The sequence below is a fragment of the Hydra vulgaris genome, chromosome 02 (assembly GCF_038396675.1).
Source record: "Hydra vulgaris chromosome 02, alternate assembly HydraT2T_AEP".
NCBI lineage: Eukaryota > Metazoa > Cnidaria > Hydrozoa > Anthoathecata > Hydridae > Hydra > Hydra vulgaris.
In genome coordinates, this window is record NC_088921.1 from 30,740,001 (window position 1) to 30,757,999 (window position 17,999).

At 26.7% G+C, this 17,999-nt stretch overlaps 1 protein-coding gene across 1 annotated transcript in view; it reads left to right on the forward strand.

Moving 5' to 3' along the window:
• The window catches only part of LOC100208233 (disintegrin and metalloproteinase domain-containing protein 10), a 16,850-nt gene extending 7,306 nt beyond the window's left edge, over positions 1 to 9,544 (forward strand). Inside the window, exons 3-6 of the mRNA XM_065790573.1 lie at positions 1,731 to 1,934; positions 3,759 to 4,060; positions 6,420 to 6,555; positions 8,261 to 9,544. Coding sequence (XP_065646645.1) covers positions 1,731 to 1,934; positions 3,759 to 4,060; positions 6,420 to 6,555; positions 8,261 to 8,499 — 881 coding nt within the window. The 3' untranslated portion in view covers positions 8,500 to 9,544. The remainder of the gene's footprint in view (positions 1 to 1,730; positions 1,935 to 3,758; positions 4,061 to 6,419; positions 6,556 to 8,260) is intronic.
• Positions 9,545 to 17,999: the final 8,455 nt, after the last annotated feature.

The window sequence follows — 17,999 nt, forward strand, 5'->3', positions numbered from 1 at the left end:
ATAAAATAGTATTTTTGTTTAAACGATAAAACTTGTTTTTAGGAAGTATTTTATTAAATACGTTTAACCGCTCGTACAATTATCTTATGTTCTAATTAATAATAGAAGATAGGGACAACAAACTTTCACACTGTGACTTTAAAAATATAGTTTTATTGTTAATTTAGATTGTTACTTTTCTTATTATAGAATTCTTGAAATGAATGGCAACCACTAGTGTACAACCCTGATATATATATATATATATATATATATATATATATATATATATATATATATATATATATATATATATATATATATATATATATATATATATATATATATATATATATATGTGTGTGTGTGTGTGTGTGTGTGTGTGTGTGTCTGTATATATATATATATGTGTGTGTGTGTCTGTGTCTGTATATATATATATATATATATATATATATATATACGAAGGCATCAGGGGAAAAGCGATGAGATTCCAAATTTGTCCGGAAAAATTAGTGCTATCTAGTAGCATTTTTTGTCGCCTTTCAGAATATCGTATTGCGAAAGTGAAAAAACAATGGCAATCCTACGAAAAATGTGTTTTAAAATTGCCCATCCATTAATATATGCACACGTTTTTATCAATTGTGAAAGTTTCTTTTGCTCATATCTCAAAATAAGATTTTTGGTTATCTCATCGTTTTTCCCTTGGACCCTTCATATATATATGCACACACATCATTAAAAGTTAAAATGCATCATTGGCATATTTAAAAGTACTGCGTTGCAATTGAATTTAATTTGAAATTGCATTAAAAATCATTTAAACTTATATAACAAAAATTGCTGAATAAATCTAAATTCAGTATATTGAGCAAATCTAAATTCAGTATATGAAAACGATTATATTTCCATATTATTTATTTTTTAAAACAATCTAATTCTTAACATGTTCATTTTTTTGTTTATCGCAACTTTTTTTTCGTATTTAATGTAGTATTTTTAATTTATTACAAACAATTTATAGAGATATTTTAGTTACCAATAAGATATTTGTACACAAAACATCAAAAGAACTTTACACAATATTGAATTAATAAGAAACAAAAGATTTTAAATACATTTCAGGCCTTGTTAAGAATTATATTTAAATTAAATTTATTATAAAATGTTAATAGATATAAATTTATTTTGTGTGTGTTTGTGTGTGTGTGTGCACTGTGGTAATAATAGATAAGCACAACTATTTTAGTAGTTTTGGCTATCAGACAACGCTGAAAATATTGGATAAAAGTCAAAGTAACAAAAGTGACATAATTTTTTTTTTTTTTTTTGTTAATTCACCTCTCCAAGGCCAAGACTGCCACTACAGACGAGGAGGCTACTTATTTGTGGTATAACTCGCTCAACTCTATAACTCCGAAACACAAACCTTGACAAACAAGGCCGCTGCGTGGAGAAACGAGTTGACCGCAGTACTACCAGGGATGTGGTGGAGATTGAACTCAGAACCTCTCGCTTATGAAGCGAGCGCTCTACCACTACACCACTACCGCATATAATTTGTTGTTAAAACAATCATTTAGTACCTACTGTACTCTCAAAGCCAATAATTTGCAGAACTACATATATGTATATATATGTATATATATATATATATATATACATACATACATACATACATACATACATACATGCATACATGCATACATACACACACAGACATATTTGCAAAAAAAAATTATTTTTAGATGCAAAAGGTCTTGAACCAACTGTTGGCTGTTTTACAGATCGCTATTGGGCAATTTGTGGTAATGGCGCTTTTGAGGAAGGTGAAATTTGTGATTGTGGGACAGAATCAACTTGTGTAGAAAAATGTTGTACTCCATATGGGGCAAAATATGGTACACCATGTACATTTCGTAATCCTGCTTATCAGTGTAGTCCTAGCAAAGGTTTGAACAAAAAATAAACACTTATATTTTATTTTTTATAAAGTTTTTATTTATTTTTTTTTACTCTACTTTAATCATTTTAATAATTTTCTTATATTTACGTTCGGAAACACATTTTTATTATTTTATGGCTAAAAAATTATAATTTATTACAACATTCAGTTAAAAAAATTTATGCCTTTTTTAAATAAATTTTCACTTATAATCTTAGTAAAATAGTCTAATTTAACAAAAATTTAAATCAAAAAGACCTGCCTTCTACAAGACACTAATTAGTATTTACAAATATTCTGATAATGCTATTAACTTTTGTTAAACTTTGGGGAAATTATATATATTTATATATTTATAGTTTCACAATATATATTCAATTATTTTTTCTTCCCTTTTTCTTTACCCAACTGTCGATATTGTTGTTTTGGGTAAATTTATTGCTAATCATAATGAGTGGCTATTTTATAACCGGCCTATTTGGTTTAACAATAATGTCCATAACTTTTGTCTTGATTTTGTAACCAAATCAAGTTACTTTTTATTAAATGGAAGCATATCATCGGTTTTCGTTTAACCAATAAATTTTTCTATATCAATAATCTTTCTAACAATCTTTATTTGGCAATCATACATTTACTTCAGTGCTAGTATAAAGTTATACTTTTTTGATTGTTTAGAACAACCTTGAATGTGATCTCTCATCCCTGACAATATCGCGTTAGTTATTAGTGTAGTAGATTAATACCACTATAAAATAATTCCTAATACTGTGAGGGCTTTCAGTAGCTAGTAAATTTTAATATTACCAAAACTCAATATATATTTGTATATACAGTGTGGAATAAAATACCTGGTCAATGGTCAATGACCACCCGAAACAACTAAAATTGCTAAAATAGCTAAATAATCATGTTTTTTGGAAAATGTACTAAAATTTCATAAAATCATTTAAATTTTAAATAAGCGTTTAAAATAGTTTTATTGTTTACAACATGCTACTTGAATTTATTTAGTTGACAATTTTATGTTGTAAACTATGAAATTATGACGTGAACTGTATTTTTTTAATGACGAATTTATGACGTGAACTTTCTCTTCTTTTTTTTTTTTTTTTTTTTGCTTCACTTATTTAAATTATTTTCATTTTACTGTTGGTTAAAAATCTCTTTTTCATAAATGATTGAAGTTCTGATTTTATTATTGTTTTAATAAAAATAATTAATATATTATTTTATAATAATATAAAAATATTTATTAATTACTGTATTTAACTGAGAACATTTTTTCTTTTAAATGTGCTAACATTCATTAAATGTCATTTTTTTAAATCATTACTTTAAATGTCATTTTTTTTTTTTTTTTCTTTAAATCTATTAGTTTTCTTGTATGTTTTTACTGCAAATGTAATAAATGAATGAGTGATTTATAGGTCAATTTAAAATTTTTTATAATAGGGTTCTTAAAAATATGTTTAGTAAAACCTCATTTTATGTAACACTAGTACTTTTTGTATTAGTGTTTCATAAAACAATTGTCTTCTTAGTGTTAAGTTTAAATAGTAAAAAATTTTGCGCACGAGTATTAATAAGTTATAAATGAAGAACTATTTAAACTATTTAAATAAGTTATAAATGAAGAACTATTTAAACTATTTAAATAAGTTATAAATGAAGAACTATTACTCAGAAAAAAATAAAAATTTTAACCGTATAAAAAATTTCTTATTTTTCACGACGATATATATCAGCGTGGAAAATAAAAAATTTTAATGGTTAAAATTTATTTATATAAATATATAAAATTTGATATACTTTCTGAAAAATATTATAGGACCTTGCTGTCTTAATGAAACTTGTACTATTGCTCGCCAATATCTTCAATGTTTTGATGGCACTGAATGTATGGAAAGCTTGGTATGTAATGGTCTACATTATACTTGTCCACTACCAAAGTTCAAAGCTAATCTTACATTATGTGATAAGGAACGTAGTGTTTGCATCAATGGTTTTTGTCAAGGATCTCTCTGTCTTAGATATGGTTTAGAAGGATGCATGTGCGATGCACCCCAGGATAAATGTAAAGTTTGCTGTCAGTACAATGGGAAATGCACATCATCTTACAACATTGACTTTGTAAGTATCATATTTTTTGTTAAAAACTTTAACATAAGCTCTAAAAAAAAAAAGATATTCAATTTTGCTTTAAATAAAACCCGATTTTTAAAAAACTTACCTAGCTCAGGTTTTTGAAAAAAAAATTGATTCATTTGATAGACAGGTTTTAATAAAAACTTTATTTGCAAACCTTAAAAGAAATTTTGGGGTTTGAAAAATAATATTTGATTTTTTTATTGGCATAAAGTGTATAATAGTATTAATTTTTTAATTGTAAAATTGTAATGCATTACAATGAGGATGATGTGTGCTTGTCATGGTGCCTTTAAGAATGAATTTTAGTGCTACGAGTTGGTGGTGACTTCACTTTTATGATATTTTTGGATAAAAGTCTTTTATCCAAAAATATTGTACAACTGATATAAAAAGTTCTATTGTACACCAGTCTTTTATCCAAAAATATTATGAAATAGTATCTAGCAATGCAATGTTAGCATACCTTCTCAAGAGATGCATGCGGTCACACATCTTATATGCTCACACATATAAAAACTTGGCCACGAAAAATTAAAAAAAATTAAAATCTAATGGAATGATAAAATGATTAGATGATAAACCGGAAAAAATAAAAGCAAAAAAAAAAATATTACTTTATTTTCACTTAAAAGTGTTTCACTTCATAGAATTTAGAAAAGGTTGAAGTTTCAAAGTTACTTAATCCAAGCTTAATTACTTTAAAACTTAATTATTGAAATATTTGAAACTTTGATATGTTCTAATGTCTACTAAGAAAATCAAACTTAAAAAAATAATTATCCGTTAATAGGATTTGAACTCTCATCTAACAACAAACTAACATTTGTTAATATATAAATATAAAACAAAATATAACAATTAATGAATCTAAGCACTATACTAACGTAGTGAAATAGGAAAAATTATCAACTTTAAACTATTAAATTTAAATAAGATTAATTATTAGGTTAGAACTATTAATTGAGGCATTTTTAAATTTAAAAGTATAATTTATGCTTTTATTTTCTCTGGTTTATCCTTTTTTTTATTTTATCATTCATTAAGTTTGTTTCTCTGTTCAATTTATAGTTTATTTTTTATTTTTTTTTAAATTAGTTTTTTCAGTTAATTTTTTAAATGTGCAAATTATCAAAATTTGCAAAATAACATGGTTAAGTTGCACAAAATATTGTATGCATAGTTGTATAAGGCTTGCGACTGCACACGTCTTCTGAGAAGGTTTGTGCTAGCAACTATGCTTTCTACCTATTTCATGAAAATAAATCTTTACTTCTCATTTATTTAACTTTATCTTTAACTTCTCATTTATTGTTTGTGTTTGATACTTAAATATTTAGTGTAAAGCCTTTGTTGCTAAAAAAAATTTTTAACTAAATAAAGTTAAATTAATGTTAAAGTTTAATTAAACTTTTAGATTATTATTTTATAGCATAAGAAATTATTTACTTGTTTTTTAAAAACTGTTTATAATAATAAGTTTTTAATTAAATTAAATCTAATTATATACAAAAAGCAAATATAAACAGTTTCTATTTGAAGTATATCACAAATGCCTAGTACAAGGTACAAATTAATTGATGCCAATTATGACAACTATTAAGTTATAACTAAAATTCTTTGTTTTTAGTCATAGTTGTTATTAACTCAATAGTTATTATTTAACGAAAAATATTTGTGTTGATATTAAAATTATGGTAAAAAATCTCATTATAAAACAATATTATTATTGTTACAGCCCTCATAATTAGGGTCAGCAGTGCTGATTTAAAAATGTTTTTGAAATATTCAAAGTGTTTTTCAATGTAGGGTTTAAACTATTTGTGACAATCCATGAAACAGCTAAGCAGCATTTATTTATGAAATGGCTTTAATTAGCGTTTAATTTTAAACTTTTATCTATCAACATTTTTTACAATAAGATAAAAAATTTTTAAGGAGTAAAATTATAAGTAACTTTTTGCAGCATTTAAAAAGCGAGTTTTTGAAATTAGGTTTGCAACAAAATCCAGCTTATGTGTCTGTAAATACCAATTGGAAAAGCTTTTCCTAAATTTTATAGATTTTAAAAAAATAGTTTGTTTTGTGTTATAGGCTTTAAAACACATGGTATAAAATGAAATAGAACTGTTAAAGTAAAGTAATGTTAAAATTGCACGAAACATGAATAAAAAAAGTTCTAAAGGTGCTACATTGATTTTTACAGTGATTACTGATCATTTTTTAGTTTTGATTTTTTTAATGATTGATTAAAATTAAAAACCAGCGTTTATGTATTTTTTTAAGTTTTGTAAATTTTGTCTATAAATATTATTTATATAAAAATTGTATTTCATGATTTCAGATGCCAAATAAAACACTTTCTCGTGGAATGCCTTGCAATTATTATAAAGGTTATTGTAACTCACAAGCTGTCTGTGAAGATATTGACATGGATGGCCCTATGAGAATGTTGTATGCTACATTTTTTACTGAGGAAGGTTTGAAGTTATTTTTTCTTTTTTTAATTATTTCTAAGTTATTTTAATTTAATCATTTGATATTTGTTTGAAAGAAATTTCAGGATCTAAGAAAGCGCTGTTTCAAAAAAAAAGGATTTAAAAACCACGCGATTCATTATGTTGTAATTAGCTGATAATTAGAATAAAAGTTATGATATATGGATTATATGGAAAATATGAATTTCCAAAGGTCTTGTTTGAAAAGAAAGAGAAAAAAAAGGATTAATAAAAGTTTTGAGCAGTTACCTATTTAATGTGTAAAGCTAATCTCTCAGTATCATTTCAAAAAATGAATGAGTGTTGTACTATTTTACATAGTTTATCATCATGCATCATAATATATAGTTAAAAATTTTTATAAAGAATTGAATGCTTTGTTACATTGACTTATTTTTATACTTTTTTTTTTTTTTCAAATTATTGCTGGTTATACTAAAATAGACAAAATACCTTAATTAATTAAGTTTAATGGTAAAGATCAAAAGGTTTGTATATTAATTTGGATCATTGTTTAAAAAAATATCAAGGTTTTTGAAAAATATTTACAATTTAGAACCTTTATAAAGTTAACAGGATAAAAACTAAAAAAAAAATTTCAATAAAGTTTTGAATTAACACTAATACAATACTTACCAATAGTAAGTTTGTGTGGTGTCTACACAATAACACAATAGTAAGTTTATGTGGTGTCTAGCTATGACTTTTAAATTTATTTTTGAATTTTTAACAATTTTAATGCTTCTTCCTGTATCAAAATAGCCCGAGTTGTCTATTTTTTTTACAAATTTGTTGGTTTTTTTTGTCAGCATAGATGGAGAAAAAAAACAGGTGCTTTTGGTTGTTTTTTTGCTCAGTCTCTTATAGAGATCATATAGTTTCAATATATTGAAATTATATAGTAGTATATCTCTTAATACTCTGACTTACTTACTATACCAAGTTATTCAAGGAAATGAAAAAAGAATGACTATCAAGGAATAACACTAGATAAATAAGTTTTTTTTTCAGCAAAATGGAGTATGTAGTAAGTCACAGGATGTGAGTTAGCTAAATGGCATGTCACGTTTAATTGAGTTTTAGTAAGTAATAACTTAGTTGAGTAGCTCACAAGAGATGATAGTTTTAAAAATCATGCAATCTTACAAAAATGAGATGTGCTTAATGTAGGAGAGATCCAACTAAATTTACATTGAATTTTTATTTATCATCATTAGAAGACTCAGCCCAAATATATAACAGTCGTCCATACAAAAGCAGATAAGAGATTTATAGAGGTAGAGAATGGAATCAGGAGTGTGAAAATGGAAAACAATAAATTTATGAAGAAAGAGTAAAGATAAGGAATTTTAGGAAATGTTAATTTTCCAATTGATAAGATATTTTAGTTTTCAATTAGAGGTCAATAGTGAAACAAAAGAGACAAATTAGATATAGAAAGAATATAATCGATATAAGTATAGAAATTAAAAATTACTATGATAATATAGAGCGTTTTATGTTAATGTTGATGTTCAGCAGATATGTTATATACAATAAAGCAGTTGCATCTAATAAAATAATTGTTTTGAAAGTTTATTAAATTGTTTTTTTATTTTGAGAAACTAGCTCCCAGTTTTTATCTAATTCAAAAATGGTTTCTATTAACTCTTCTGTTTAAAATACTTTAATATTTGTTTTTAACTAGGTATCAAGTTTTGGTTTCGTCGATATTGGTTTGTCATTATTCTTGCTTCATTGTTAATTCTTTGCGTGTTGACAGCCTTTGTTTATTATTGCCAAAGTTTTACTCCATCAGATAACCCATATATTGAGAATAAGAAAGTTCATAAGCCTCTCACAAAAAAAAGAAGGCAAGCTCAAGGGGCTGATCGATATCAGGCAGGTGGTGGTAAACCTATACCTATGTCATCTACATATGCATAAATGGCAACGTTATAAAATCTATTTTGTCAAGTTGCAATTTTTATGAGATCATTTTGCACCTAACATAGTTCTGGAAATTCTTTAAAAGAAAAAAAAATTGAACATTATCTTGAAACATTGATTTTTATATAAATATTTATAAAAGTATCAAATTATTTTGTATACTTGTTGTATGAAATTTTACTTTGTAATTTAATTTTTTATAAATATGGGTATTTAAAACTTAAGGGCGATTTATTTATTGAAAAGTTTGTTTATAATTTGAACATTTTAAAAGTTAAAGCACTGTTTAAAAGTAGTAGACAACTTTTTGTGAGATATTTTTTAATTTTCGGGGAAAAATTTGTAGTGATTAGTTTTTGTAATGATTAAGTTTTGTATTTTGTGAGACTTTTTTTCGTTTAGCAAAGCAACAAAGAACATATCATTCTGCATCAAAAGTTTTTGTTTTTTTTTTTAGAATTGATTTATTATATTGTTTTTTTTTTTATGATTTATGTATATTGTATATGCAATTTGAATTTTTTTAACTGCTTTTATTACATATAATTGGTCGTTTTTACCTCCTTTTGTTCGAAGAAAAATTGAACATCTGAACGCTTAACAAATTTGCGATAATTACGAAAACAAATGGATAAAAATCAAAGCCAAAAAAACAAAACAAATGGATCAAAATCAAACCAAAAAAAACAAAACAAATGGATCAAAATCAAACCAAAAAAAACAAAACAAATGGATCAAAATCAAACCAAAAAAAATAAAACAAATGGATAAAATCAAAGATAAAGTAACGGTTACGATTATCAGCATTTTTCTCTTTATCGATAAAAAGGAATAGATACTTTAAATTTACCATCGTGATTGCAATGTGTTAAATGCATCGCATTGATTATGCTTGTTTTGTGTTGGTAATGTTTGTAATAAATGCAAATGTATTTTGACATATATATATTTGATATACGCATGTGCCAAATATTTTTAGATTCTTTTAAAAATTTTGTATAATGAAATCTTTTTTGAAGTTGAATATAAGATTTTGTTTTAACTTTCGCAGAATTTATCTACAACAAGTTTGTAAATTTATCAACAAGTTAGTAATATTGGTGACAATTATAGAAGTATTGGTTGAGAATTTCTGCGTAAAGATTCCGTCAACCAATCAATAGTGTACGGGTATGAAATAAAAATTTGTCGAGAGCTTTTCCGTGAAGATTCCAACAATCATTAGCGTGCCGGTAATAGAATGAAGAAGTTCGGATATGTGCATACTTGTTAACAACAGTAATATAATTACGCGGTAGGCGCTCTTGTAAAATTCTTATGCCGACGTTGAGGCCTTTGCGTCCGCCAAATTGAATATAGAGAGACAAACACGTTAAAGCGTACATACATCAACTGAACTTATTAGAGACAAGCGCGGCGAGCGTACATGCATTGACTGAAGGTTAAGGCAGGTAATCTTTCAAATAAAAACTTTTTTTCATTTTTGCTCGACCATGTCTGGTTGATTGTCAGATGTGATTTATTATATAAGAAAAGTACAATATGTCCTAATGCTAAACGAGTGTTTCCCAGTACATAATTTTAATACCTTTTTTATTTAAAGAAAAAACTATTAACAAATAACTTTTGATATACAGAAATGCTGAGACAGTTTTCAATTAAAAATTAAAATAATGTTAAAATAGTCTTCAATTTTGTGCTATTCATAATTTATTTATAAAAATTATTGCGTTGAATAATGAACAATTTTTAATCGGTAAAGATCCACATTTTAACATTAACTTGAAAGAGAAAAATATAAACAGTGTCCTCAAAAAAAACAACGGTCAGCGTGATAAAGTTCAATCTTTTCTCTATTACTTTTTAATTTTATGTCAAATAATTACTTCTTTTACACAATATTCGTCATTATAAATGAAAATAAAGTAAATAAAACAGCCGCCCGGGACAAAACCTTTTTCGGCGCCCTTGTAGATTTCGCTTCATATATATACTTAGCATAGGAGCAAAAAAATACATTATGCCTTTATAGCTACTTTAACTTGATTTCATTTTTTGCTAACTAACCACAGCATAAACAATTCCAAATTTAAATAAAATTTTCGAGCTTTTTCGAGGCTAAATTATAAATTACTTCATCATATGACAATGATTTCGCGAGATTTTCAATAGACAACATCATAAGATTTTGTCTATTGAAAGAGCAAAGTCGCTCTTGTCCCATGGTGGCTCTGAAGTGGTTTTTTTATAATCTTAAGTTTACTAAAAGATCTTTCACTCTCTGCAACGGATATTGGCATTGTGTGAAAGATGCGCAAAAGTATGCATACGGATGGGAAAATTGGTTGTAAGCCTTGGGAATCTCTTTAATTCATTCTCTAAAAGATTAAGAGAGTTTCCTCTATTGAACAAGGAAGATGCTTTCAACCGGTCAAAGTGACAAATTTCCTCAACAAAATTAACTTCTTTAACGTCATTTGAATAGAATTTCACAAGTTGACGAGCTTTGTCATCTTGTGAAGAAGGGTCTTCAGACTGAAGTCAGTTAAAGGAAAACTGAGAAAACACCTTTTTCGCCACATTAAACCTTGATTGAATTTGTAGAATATGTGGTTCAATGCCACGTTGAAAATATTTACTTCAAAATTCTTTTCTGTATCGTCGAGGTAGTGGGCTTTCTGTATCGTCGAAGTAGCTGTATTTGATGGTTCCTAGTGGAATTTTTTCCCTCTTCTTGTGCGTTTCACTTTAAATTCTGTATCTAAGTAATTTTCTGTATTTGTATAAGCCTAGGTTTCCAGCCACTAGCTTTGCTTCAGTCAATATACAATTCCACGACGAACAAATGAGATCTAGGTTATCTAGAAGTTGTTGAATGAGGATGACTTCTTCTTTAATGGTGATTGACTCCGACTGGAGACATCAACTAACATCATCAATATTTTGCAGTGTCTTATACCAAATGGTCAGGAGAACTACTGATTTAAATGATTTAAAATATTTTCCCAACGATTTTGTTTGATTTGGCATGTACGCAGTTAGGTCAAGTTGGTTAACGGTTCTTTCCAAAGCAGCAATGATTTCTCATGATTTTTTCACTAAAGGTTTTACAGCTGCAATGTGGGCTGACAATCTAGTATCTGAGAGCTTGTGAAGTGATAAAGCAGTTTCTTCAAGAAAAATTTTCCATTTTGCTGAGCTGCAGCTAAAGAACACATAAAGGGCTTGGATATTGCCAAAAAACGTTTTGATCTCAGCGCAAGACTCAGCAGCATGAACTCCAGCTAAATTTAAACTACGCGCACCGCAAGGAATGTATAAAGCGAACGGATTTTTTTCCAGTATATGAGTTTGGGCTCCATTATAGATTCCAGCCATATTAGAACGTATCCTTGGCCTCTCAATTTTTGTAAAAAGAGATTCACTTTCGCTAAAACATTGCAAATTAAATAAGCAATATCTGCAACCTTTTTCTCCATATCTTCAACGCAGAGAAATCGTTCTTTAACTTCCCAAATCATCTTACCCGAGTTGAATCGCACAAATCGAAGAATAAATGTGATTTGTTCGGTGTGAGATACATCTGGGACCCTATCGGTAATTATCGTTATATATACGGCATCTTTTACTTCTTTCACAACTGCTTTACTAATGTAGCGCATTCACTGATGAATTCGTTTTGTGATTGCCAGGAGAGATAGTAAGCTTGCATTCTGGTTCCCTTATTTTGATGACGAGCAACTGTTTCAAGATGATTCTTTAATCTTTCGTTGTGACGAGAAATAAGTTCAAGGCAACTTAAAAAGTTTCCTGTCTCGTTCTTCTCCATCGACGAATATTGCCCTAAAACAAAAATTTCTACGTTAGTTAAATGTATATCATAGAAGTTCTGTAATAATAAAGAACTTATTCTTAATTATTTAGAGTTCTGACCTAGAATATTTACCTCTAAATGATAAATTTTGAGATACTAAAAATAAAGTTGCATCTAACGAAGTATTTCACGCCATCCGGCTACTTCTTTTCCTAGTGCCTTTTGGAACTCTTAGTCAATTCTGTGCTGATTGACAAGAGCTGAGTGCAAAGTCTTCCAATTGAGATAATGACTTTGATGAACTGGGTTGCTATGATGACTTTTGATACGATCACTCAATTTTCTCCAGTCATTTCTTATTCCTCCATTCCAGCGAAGAGAAGAGATCAATCCCCATTGGATCCAGAATTTTCACATCCAAATAAAGAACACGGGAAACAAAGAAGAGAGTTAGACGATGGGCTCCATATCAAATAATCTCTTTGAACTTTTTCTCCATTAGGCAGTGCAATGAAAATAACTTCTTTTGGGAAGGCCCTGTTATTAGAAGCATCTCGTGGGAAATCATCAGGTAAAGTTGATGGACCTTTTTTGATTATCTCTTCTTTTTCTTTTTGCTCAAGAATCGATGACCAGAGTGCTGGGTCATTTTCAACACCTGAATTAAAAAAAATGAATTAAAACTTAATATTTAATTAATTATTTAACTATTTTAAATTATTGTTTGTGTAAAAACCTTATTTTCTAGTATATATATATATATATATATATATATATATATATATATATATATATATATATATATATATATATATATATATATATATATATATATATATATATATATATATATATATATATATATATATATATATACATATATAGACCTATATATTTCTACTAACATGGTCTATATATATATATATATATATATATATATATATATATATATATATATATATATATATATATATATATATATATATATATATATATATATATATACATATATATATATATATATATATATATATATATATACATATATATATACATATATATATATATATATATATATATATATATATATATATATATATATATATATATATATATATATTCATTTTTAACAATTACTGTAAATAACCGTACGCATCAATAAAATAATAGCATAGTCCACTACGCAAGCTCATTAAAAAATTATAAACTCAATCTCAAAAAGCTTATGTCATAAATCAATATTTCAATAGTTAAATATTAATCTTAAACATGAATTACCATAAATAAGTTGATCGTAAAGAGTTGAAAAATATTTATTATTACTTTCTAAATTCTGAATAGAATTATTTCTAAATTGTATTCACAGTTTGTTATTGCTAATTATCAACGTTTACATTTTTTTTACTTTAGTCTGATGAATGCGAAAATCTCAAGGGACATTTTTAATTTAATAGCGTGTAGAGTACGAAATCAATGATAAGTTCGTATTTTAAAATTTTTTCGAGGAATTAAAAATAATGATATAACGCGACTAACATGTATACATTTTAATTATGGTATTTTAAGATTAAAAAAACTCTTTTTATTTTACTTCGGCAACTGGCGCCCCATCGACATCTGCCGCTCAGGACAAACTCTCCCTTTTGCCCTTCCCTCTTTCGGCGGCCCTGCGACTATTTCAGACGAATCGAACTGTCCTGTTCCAATCATATCAATTGACGCTAAAATAAAAAATCCTTGGATAGACAAATAGTGAGGCAAGTTCCCATAACACACTTTGATTAAATTTAATATACAGAATGAGAGTAGTATAATATAATTTTTTTTTCTTTGAGGAAGGAATAATATCTAATAAAAAATGACTAACAATTTTTTATTTTAATGATAAATTTTGTTAATAACGAATCGTTATACTTCACAAATTAGTTTTAATTGTCAGGTTAGTATTTTTTTTTTTTTTACTTGATTAATGTTACTTATTTTGAGCTAATTTAATGTGATCATGTTACCAAGTGGTCTGGGTAAAATGAACACTTTTGCTACTTTTTTAAAACTTCTATGCTTTTAAGAAAAAATTTTGGGTGCCCAAATATCAAAGTGGATCATGAGTAGTGATCCATAAAAATTGTTTATTCGTAATATTTTTGGATCCAGCATAATTATTTTCGAAAATATTTTAATTTTTGCTTGAGATGCTCATAATACCCTAATCTAGCCTAATTTCAAATACTGCAAATTGCTTTTACAAATTTTCTAAACTATCAAAAAGCAACATTACTTTTTTTTTAAAGTTTCTTACGCGAATATAAATCAAGTTGTGTACAATAAAAGTACAATTTTAGAACATCTTTCAATGAAGACTTTAAATGAGTTAGAACTTGATATTTAAAAATACAAGGAAACAAAAATCTACTGAGTTATTGCAATTGTCAAAAATTATGGCTCTGAAAACTCAGCACTTTTTACGATTGGAATATAAAAAAAAAAATAGCTAAAATGCTCAATTTTCTTCCATATCAATTAGACAAACAATACTATGAACTGATTTATTTATTAAAATCATTAAAGATTTTGTACTCAGTGCAGTTTTGTTTAACGTCTAAACAAGATATGTGATTATCTTTTAAATTTTAGATAAATAGACTTTAGATATCATTTTATTAATAATTTTAAAGTAAAAGTGATACATTGAAACTTACATTGAAACACCTAAACTAGATATAAAATACGAGAGCTGTAATATCCTCTTAAACTTTAACCGCTTTTACCAACAATGTGTAAGCTATTCTCAGGTGACGATATACTTATTTTTTAACAAAATCTGAACCTATATATGCCTATAAAAATAACAACATGTAACATGCTAATCGTTCTTTAGTTATTTAAAAAGAAAGTTGTTTGTGATCAAAATTTAATTTTAAAGTGTTTAATTGTATTACATGCTTTTGAGATATATACTACATGCATATTTTTTTGTTATGCTATATGCACTTTACATATATGTATACATATATGCACTTTACATATAATCATTAGTTTAACAATTGTTTAATGAATGATAGAATAAATTAATTAATGTATGTTATATAATTTAAGAACTTATGTTATTTGTTAATAAGGGTTGTCCTCACAAGAATAAAAAAAATGAAGAAAAAAAGAAGAAGATACAGACTAATCCCAGAAAGCTAGTGTTTTTTTTTAAGGATCCAATTAACCTCCTGTCCACAAACTAGCTCCCGAGCTTTAAAAATATATAAGATATATACCTCAGATAGATAGAGTTGATAAGAGCAACTTTAAAGTTTAAATCTATTAAGGTTTTTAATATATTTGGTCTCAAAGGTTTTCAAGCAAAGATCTCAATTGCAAAAGCAGGTTATGTAAAGATCTCAATCATGGGTGTGCTTCTTCTTTTTTGATTGATGTTTTAAATTAGGCTAATTAAGGAGAACTTCTTATTTCTGAAGCTGTTGTAAGATAACAAATAATGTTATTTTTTTAATTTTCAATTGTAAATAAACAAGTAAACAAATAAAAAAACAAACAAAAAGTTAAGAATCAGCATAAATAAAAAACAATCAACATCTAGGTAACTAGTAGATATAAGGTGATCATCAGGTTTGATTAGAATGAGCTATATGTTGTTTCATTCTTGTACACCATTGCAAGGGAGGCACTGTAGTTTGGCATGAGAGCGTTGACCACATAGACATTTAACAGAGCACACTATAAAATGCTTTTTGAACTAGTTATATCTTCTATTTAGAGGAAAGTAATCAGGATTTTATTTTTATCAACTTGGATCCTGCCATTAAGCCGGATACAGTTAAAGTATATTATCAATGACCTTTTTTTTAATAGGAAAGTGCATTTTTAAGATTTTCTTATATACTTAATAAATATTTATTTTTGTGGTCCATGGCAGATGCTCTATATCTCCTGACCATGACTATAAATGAGATTATTTTTTTTTTTTTTTTTTTTTTTTTTTTTTTGTTATGTATTTTTTGTTCCATAGTATACATTTTCGTGATTACATAATAAAGATTCGTTAAGATTGAATATACATATAATTATAAAAAAAAAAAAAAAAAAAAAAAAATCGCAAACATAAATAATAAACAAACTTCTATAATACGAACTGTAAGAAGAACGCGGGAAACTTGCAGAAGACCAAAAGGTCTTATCATCAAGAACCGCTTTACATTGTCATACATATATATATATACGTATAGAAAAATTAAAATATTTACAAAATATTTATGTTAAATTGTTACATTTTAATTGTATCAAAGTGTAAGATAACAATTATATAAACATGTATCGTTACTTTTTCTTAATATTACCACGTTTATTGCTAACGCAATGTTTGAAATATATATTAAAGTATATTAAAAAATAAGAGTTTATATAAGAAGCTAGCAGTGAACAAATTTAGAAAAAATCAGTAAGTAAATTTTTATACTTTAAAATACACTTTTTAATAGTTTTTTTAAAGCCATTTAAGTTTTCAAGGTTAATAATATTTTGATTAAGTAATAAAAACTTATTCCAGATATGAGGTGCACGATAAGTAATTTTAAATTGCACAAGCTTAGTTTTGCATGAAGGCTCAAAAAGGTACTATTTGTGCGCAACAGGTATTTATACTCGGGCTTTTGTTTATAAAGACTATAGAAAATTGAAGGAGTTTTTTGCATTTTACTATTATACATAAGACATAGAACATTATATATATTTAGTTCAAACAATGTTAGTCTGTTCAAAATGAGGCTTTGTGTGTTCGTTTTTATTTTTAAAATTAATTACTTGTATAGCATGCTGCTGTTTACGATAGAGAGGTTTTAGTTTGCTTTTATAGGTATTACCCCATGCTGTATTACCGTAATTTAAATAACTTTGAACAAAGCTATAGTAGATTTGTTTGAGTAGCGGCTTTTTTAATAAATGCCGTGATCGGTATATTATTCCGATACTTTTAGATATTTAACTACTTAAATAGGCGATATGTTTATTCCAATTTAGATTTTCGTCAATAAAAACACCTAAAAATTTAGTAACATTATCCCTACTTATTTCTCTATTTTCAATAAACAATTTTGGACGAGAAGATTCAACTTCTTTTTTTTATAAGAAGGATGAAATAAAGAAAACTTCGTTTTACTTAAGTTAATAAAAAGTTTATTTGCCCTAAACCATCCAGAAATTTTTTCTAATTCTTGATTCATTTCTACGCACAGTTCGTTTATAATTTTTCCGGAGATAAAAAAGTTGTTATCATCAGCAAACATTATAGTTGAAACTCTTTTTGATGCCCGATAGTGATCGTTAACGTAGATTAAAAAAAGCAAAGGCCCAAGTATTGAACCCTGAGGAACACCACACTTTAATATGGAAGGATTAGAGAGTTTATTATCTCCATAGTATATAGATTGCACACGTTTATCTAAGTAGCTTTCTATCCATTTGTTCGTTCTACCCCTTATGTCATACATGTTAAGCTTTGATAATAATATTTTGTGGTCGACTGTATCAAAAGCCTTAGAGAGATCTATAAATACACCTAATGTAACTTCTCCGTTTGTAAAAGAGTTTTTTATTTAATCAACTAGGTGAAGGATTGCGTGTTCAGCTGATGTATTTTTTTAAAAGCCGAATTGCTTGGAGTAAATAAAATTATTTT